Source organism: Vespa mandarinia, chromosome 1, assembly GCF_050613455.1.
Source record: "Vespa mandarinia isolate Hongniang chromosome 1, ASM5061345v1, whole genome shotgun sequence".
NCBI classification, from domain to species: domain Eukaryota; kingdom Metazoa; phylum Arthropoda; class Insecta; order Hymenoptera; family Vespidae; genus Vespa; species Vespa mandarinia.
Genome location: NC_140810.1, coordinates 137,597 through 145,000, shown reverse-complemented (window position 1 = coordinate 145,000; position 7,404 = coordinate 137,597). Strand labels below are relative to the sequence as shown.

Below are 7,404 nucleotides of genomic sequence, written 5' to 3'. Positions count from 1 at the left end.
AATTCTAGATTGTTTTCCTCAAAGGATGTAAATGTAGTCAAAATTACATCGCGCGTTCCAGCTATTATCGGAATATTATTAGAAAACGGTGTAACGAGGAAGTCATTAACGTTGGAATCGTCCTACCGACGCGTTGGTCATCTCTCTCTCTCTCTCTCTCTCTCTCTCGCGCGCGCGCGCGCGCAAGGAGGTGGGAATCCAATCGAAAGTCCATTAAGCTCGCTTGGCAACTTGTTGTCACTCGCCTAGATTATATATACATATATATACAGGCAACTTGCCATTGTCATAGGAAAGCACGACCAATGGCCTTCGATGCGTTGGGTGCTCATCGAACGTTTCGAAAGGTAACTCTCATCGTTACTCAACGAATGCAATGCGTTTATCCAAACTCGAATGGCTCTGTCTTTAATCGAAAATGAAACGCTCGCAAAAGTTTCAAGTTGGCGATGGGCCACCGAAACGACGCAACAAGTTTTCTTATTCCAAGCGGTCGTCTCGGTCAAACTCGAAGCTTGGATGTTAATTCAAGAATCCCAGCCAACTAACAGGTGGCACGCTGGGGAGACTGGTTTATGTTCCTTCTCGGTCTGCACGCGATCCATCGATTTTTTTTTACTCGCCAAGTTACCCTTCCGTTAAGCCCGCTTGATTCTCCCCAAATCACCATTACTTCCAACGATAAGTAATCTCGCATTTCCCCGAGTCCCCAATTTCCAATCTTCACGTATTCTTCCACACGTATTAATTTCATTTGAAATCTCTAAGCTCGCCTTCGAACAAGAGAACCATTGGTTCGTACGAACACCGAGTGCGCGTAGATGCACACGAGTATTATATTGGCTAGCGTAGAAAGGATGCCGAGTGGCAGGCCAGCGGGTGAAAGAAATAAACACGCCGATTGAAAGATATTACGCTACGAATTGCTGTTGGCGTTGCCGCCGCCGTTGCTGTCGCTGCTGTTGCCGCTGCTGCTTTAGCTTTACGAGCTCCTAGCGAATGTCGTCGCTTACGGTATACGTTCGAACGAATCGTCGCCGCTGCTGGAGGACTTTGGGATGATTATCGAGGAACTAATCCCTTTGGGCTGTCACCGACAACGACCGACATGTCTTCCACCGTTCTTCGCTGACCTCTCAGAGTATCTGTCTTTTTTTCTTTCTTTCAACATTCTCTGCCACATTTAGGATTAAAGGGTCCAGATTACGAATTTCCGATAAACGAACAAACGAGAAAGAGGTACGAGAGGTTGTCGAAGGACGACGCGTTTACGAGGACATTGTCTTCTTTCAGCACGACGTTTTCAGTCGACCCGGATACCCACATAGACAGTCTCGAACAGGCCGAACAGATCGTCCTTGAGGGTACCAGCAAGTGGTCCTGCAAGATCGCCATCACAGGTGACAACACGATACTAATATCTTAACACTTTTTCACGGTCACGAATTCGATCGAGATCCGATCGGAATCATCGCTTTGACTGATCTTTTCTACTTTCTATCCATCACACGACACGAACACGCTTCGACACGCCCGGATTTCGTGAAATTCAAGCGACGAAAAAAAAGCGACCGTTAGATGCGATTCTCCCTCGATGAAAGATCTTTCGACCGATAACGTACACGTAACGAGTAGTTGGATGCTACTATCCTTTTCCTTTGATCTTGATCGCTAGTATTTTCGCATTCGCAAAGTGACGCTGTAGAAAGTTCCGTATCGCTAGCACTTTTCTCAATTTCCAATCTTTTTCCCGATTTTGCTAGACACGTAGAGAATCTTTGAAAATTGATCGCCAACGAATGAAACGATAGTCGATAGTAAGCTTTTCTCTTGTCGTCGTCGTCGTCGTCGTCACCGGTGACGTACGGAATTTTCTTTTTTTCTCACGCAAGCTAGATTCTCGTACAATCTCGGATAGTCGATTAGATAGGAGAGAACGTGTTCGCGATTTCGATTCGCTGGACGTGTATCCTAGGTAAGGACACGCGATTATCTCTCTCTCTCTCTCTCTCTCTCTCTCTCTCTCTCTCCCTACATATTTTCACGTCGCCGCGTGCGAGAGAGAGAGAGAGAGAGAGAGAGAGACACGTGTCAAAGGTTCTTCAAAGTTATGCCGTGCGTATTCAACGGACGCGAAACGTCAGGAAATATCTTGGAGCGACGTACGTCGAAAGAAGGAAGGAGAAAAAGCCAAGTCTGATCGGACAGGAAATCGAAAGAGCGCGAGTGTACGTAGTTTCACATTCCAAGACTTTTCTTTTCTTTTATCTTTACGAGACTTTAGCGGAAAATACAACGTCCTGATAAAAGAAAGAGGAACGATGAGAAATAATTGAAACATGCGAATCGTAATGCAAATATGTAGGATAAAAAAATGTAATGAAAAATTTTTGGAAGGGAAAAAATTGAACGGGCGAAAGAATTTTCCCTCACGGCTTCTCGCGATAACATCGTGAAAAATGAATAGAAGGAAATGTGTATTCATGGCGCGTAATTAATGCAGCCGTATAATGAATATGCCGTAACGTATACAACATAGTTTCGTATAATTAATAGATGACACGAGACTCGTGTTAACGCAAAGTATGTTTCTTTTTCCGATCTTCGCATGATAGCGAATATGAGATATTCTCTATAATCATTATCTCGAATAATTAGGCATTCGATAGATAATTCTCTTATCCGTAATAAACGAAATAGTTCCCTGTTACGTTGAGCTCAAGGATTCTTGTCGCGTACGCGTGATTTTACCCTATGAAAGTTCCACGCGTAATTCGTCCAGGACGACAATAATTTACGATAGATATCAGAGCAACGGTAAATTTTGAAATTTTCGTCGTAAAGCAGTACGTACGGAATTGAAATCCCAAGGAGGAATCGTAAACTATCGGCGTGTCTATTGGAGAAGTAAAAAGGGGCCGATGCGGAACATCGACAAGAGATAGAAAAATTTCAAGAGATGGAAGAGCGATTCGAAGGAAATTCAATTTTCTCGGTCGTGCTACCGGCCTACATCTATACGAATGTAATCTCGTTGAAAACATGGATACTTGCGTAGACTCTTGGTTAACGTCAAGATACACCAACGTAAAGATACAGGAGAATTTCTGTGATAGAGGTCGACGCGCTTCTCGGATTAAGGACGAAAAAGCTGCCGCTAGCAGCCTTTCATACGTGAACCTCACCTACATAAGTTCTCGATCCTCGGGATTGGTGTCGGTGCTAATGTTAAAGGGGAACGATCCTTCCAATCGGGCGAATTTCTTCGCAACGAGAAACGAGGAGAAATAAATTAACCTCGGGCCAATAATCTCTTTCTAGCCAGAAGAAGGGAGTATCGCGAGAATTAAGGAGGATCGCGAGCGTTTAACGGTCACCTTGGCCGGCGCAACGATTATTGCCAATTAGATGGTTAATAACAAGGTACGGCCAAGATGGGACGACGGGGAAGAGAGAGAGAGTGGAAAGAGAAAAGAAAACGGAAGGAACGATCATTAGAGTAATTGCTATCCTCGTGGCGAAGCGGGTCAACAGCTTTTTCTCTTCTTTCTTTTTCATCTCTCTCATTGTCAGTTTCGTGCCTCTTTATTTCCCTTTTTCTTCATATTTTTCTCTCTTACTCGGAGAGATGGAGAAGAACTCAGACGATCGAGAAGAACTTTGAACTCTAAAAAAGGATTGTGCCTGATTCGTGGCCGCTCGATCTTTGACGAAGAGGCAAAATGGAAGGAGTAACAGTCAGCGCCATTTCCGCTTCCGCCCTAGTAATCAAATCTCTTGACTCGCTGGGCACGAATTAAACGATTCGGCTAAGGATTGCAGTCGAAAGGACAGATGTGTGCGCAGAGAGAGAGAGAGAGAGAGAGAGAGAGAGAGAGAGAGAGAGAGAGAGACCGATGGCGCCAGGATAAACAGCTTGCATTCAAAATAGAGAAAGATTCTCAGAGTGGATGTTGACGTACGACGTACGATGCGGAAATGCGAATAAAGACAAGTACCGATGGTGAGAGAATATTTGTGCGCGTGTTGGAAAATAGCAGGAGAATGCAACGATGAAGCGAAGCGTATTATCATGGCCAGTGAGGATGTTTCCAATCCCTTTGTACCATCCATTTTCGAAAGCACGGACCGTACTATTTCCAAGCACGAAGAATATTAAAACGGTTTCCCTAATTGTAGAAGATAGACTCGATGAAAATTGTAATTAGAAGGAAATCTTTTTCTTTCTCGTAAAAAGTAAATTGCCAATATCGGTGGAAACGTGACTTTGCCATGGCTCTGTAGTAGCGAGATATTTATGCACACAAGTCGTCTCTAGCTAAACATTGTATAGGAGAGCTAGGCGAAGGCCATTATTCATATCGTTTCACTCGTCTTTACGCGATAACGATCGATTACTTTTCTCCGGTCCTACTCGGAAGAGAAAAATACTGTTATTAAGAGCACTCTGATTTAACCAATGATTTTCGTCGCAATATCAAATCGACCGATGAGAAAGCGTTCAAAGGACGAACCCCGAGGGAGAATATTTAACATTTTCCATTTCCTTTATACCTATTTTACGTCGAATGAATTTTCAGCTAATTTTGATTAATAATGAAGAACAAAAATTTGAACTGGATACGAAAACTTGAATACGGAAAATTGGACTTTTACATACCCGAGGGCAAGAGATACAGATTGAAATATATGTGGGTCTATAGAATCGACGATGTAGTACTGTACTATACATTAAGACGGGCGTTGATCCGTCGACGACACACATTCCTTCCACGAATATAACCTACGTTGATTATTATTCGGGCGAGCAAGGACGATCGCTTTAATATAAACAAGTTTTCCACGACACTTTCTACACACGAACGTAACACGACATACATAGTATTCCGTGAAGTGGATCGACACGGCGATGACTCGGCGATGGAGGTTCGCCAGGAACAGGACAGGAAGCGTCGTCGCCCCCATCGTGCGTCGGAACGAAAACCGAAGAGTTTGTAGCATGGGGCATGTGTGTCTGTCCATCTGTCCGAAAATGCAGCACGTTCTTATGATTATTATCGTTGCACAACTGAATACGTCTACCAGTATCGCGCAAGCGTATAATATATCGATTTAATTAATTTACGTACACGCGTGTCTCTACTTTGTTTACGATTCACGCCGAGCTTATGCACGCTTCAGAAATGTGTTGCCTGTTGAACATATGATGTTGAACATCGAATGTCCAATCTTGTTTCTTGTGGAGTCTTTGCATGCATCCTTCGATATCGTGCGTTTATGATTTGTCTAAGTTTATCTCGATACATCTCGGTAATAGAGTACAAACGACAGAAAAATATTTCAAAATCGAAAATCGATCCTTAATCGTTTTTCGAACAAAAATAAAAACGCTCGACCCTCGAGAAAGACTATTTTCCTTTAATACTTTTTCCTATCTCGAAAGACTCGATAATACCATAGGAAAAAGCTTAGGAAAAGTTGAAAAATATGTTGGTGCTTATAAATGTGCATTCGAGAACATGCGAATTCGCGACTATAGAATATTATCGGAAAGTCGCTCGCGAGAAAAATCGAAAAATTTGACCCCGTTCGATCGTTTAACGTCTACGAAAAAAAGATCTTCTCACTTCGCGTTTCAATGCATTTCACGGAGTAGATAAATAAATACCGCGACGACGATTATTTTGAACGACTTCTTAATCGAAAAATCGAACCGTTATTCCCTCTGATCGATACGCCTTCCAATCGAATTCTTTTACGGTCAAGGATTAGGCGTAAAGGATAAAAAGGAACGCGACGTTAGGAGAATAGCTTGTATAGATGTAATACAAAGAGAAGCGGTTCGACTAGAAAGAGACGTTTGCAAGGGCATTGTAAAAAGGACGTTGCCGGCAACAAACTCTCTCTCTCTCTCTATATATATATATCTATATATATATATATATATATATAGAGAGAGAGAGAGAGAGAGCATTTTCAGAACGGTTTTGCTATTGGTAATTAATTTCTATCACTTTCTTTTCTATCGACGAATCGAGGAAAATCAGTGCGATCAAATAGGTCGAATAGGTCGAATAGGATCGAGTAGGTTTGTTCAGTCCAGTTGAATCGTGAGCCACGATACTTTGACCGAAATTTGCCCATATTAATGACATTTTTTCCTACGTATCCACAGTGATCTGCGCTCAAGGATTAATCGCCAAGGACAAGAGTGGTACGTCCGATCCGTACGTCACGGTCCAGGTCGGTAAGGTGAAGAAACGCACGAGAACGATGCCGCGCGAGCTCAATCCTGTCTGGCACGAAAAGTTTTACTTGTAAGTATAAACTGGTCGATCTTTTCGCTTGGGAAGGGGATTAAGTAATAAAATGTTCGGAGGATCGCTATACGTGTATAGCGCGTAGGTAGAAGAAACCGGAAAAGAAGGAAAAAAGGTGTGTGTGTGTGTGTGTATCCAGGTTTCAGAGTCGATCGAAGCTCGATCGTATTAATAATTGTCGATTCGTTATAAATCGCGAAAAAGAATGTGAAGGATCGATGATAAATGTGAAGGGAGAGGGAGAGATAGATGATCCGTTAATAGATAATTTCGCTTTGCAGCGAGTGTCACAATTCGTCCGATCGGATAAAGGTTCGCGTCTGGGACGAGGACAACGATTTGAAGTCGAAACTGCGACAGAAACTTACGCGCGAGAGTGACGATTTTCTTGGACAAACGATCATCGAGGTGAGAACGCTCAGCGGCGAGATGGACGTCTGGTATAATTTGGAAAAGAGAACGGACAAGAGCGCGGTATCCGGTGCCATCAGGTTGCACATAAGCGTAGAAATCAAGGGAGAGGAAAAGGTCGCTCCGTATCACGTGCAATACACCTGCCTTCACGAGAACCTATTCCATAGTTTATGCGAGGAGAACGCCGGGATGGTCAGCCTACCGCAGGCGAAGGGCGAGGACGCATGGAAGGTGTACTTTGATCCGCCCGGCGAAGAACTCGTCGATGAATTTGCCATGCGATACGGCATCGAGAGCATCTACCAGGCCATGACGTGAGTGATTTAACGGCGAACAGCCGAGTTCGATAAATTATATCGATATATTCAACCTCTCTCTCTCTCTCTCTCTCTCTCTCTCTCTCTCTCTCTCTCTCTCTCATTTCAGACACTTCCACTGCCTCTCGACAAAGTACCTGTGCCCAGGGGTCCCCGCGGTAATGTCGACCCTGTTGGCCAACATAAACGCCTATTACGCCCACACGACCGCTAGTTCGGCCGTTTCCGCCAGCGATAGATTCGCCGCGAGTAATTTTGGGGTGGGTATATTAGATTCGACGACGATATTTATAAAAGTCCGGCCCTTTCACGGAGACATCTCTTTTTGCTTTTACCTTTCGTTCCCTCGAAAG

General features: G+C 43.7%; 1 protein-coding gene across 8 annotated transcripts in view; it reads left to right on the top strand.

The window, feature by feature from the left end:
- Window positions 1–7,404, top strand: part of unc-13 (protein unc13 homolog) — a 76,278-nt gene that overhangs the window by 60,316 nt on the left and 8,558 nt on the right. For 6 of the 8 annotated variants that reach the window (XM_085655338.1, XM_035876261.2, XM_035876260.2 and 3 more), the window contains 4 exons: window positions 1,294–1,400; window positions 6,176–6,317; window positions 6,602–7,048; window positions 7,161–7,311. In XM_085655338.1, coding sequence (XP_085511464.1) covers window positions 1,294–1,400; window positions 6,176–6,317; window positions 6,602–7,048; window positions 7,161–7,311 — 847 coding nt within the window. The remainder of the gene's footprint in view (window positions 1–1,293; window positions 1,401–6,175; window positions 6,318–6,601; window positions 7,049–7,160; window positions 7,312–7,404) is intronic. The other 2 variants (XM_035876267.2, XM_085655350.1) reach the window with 1 other exon arrangement.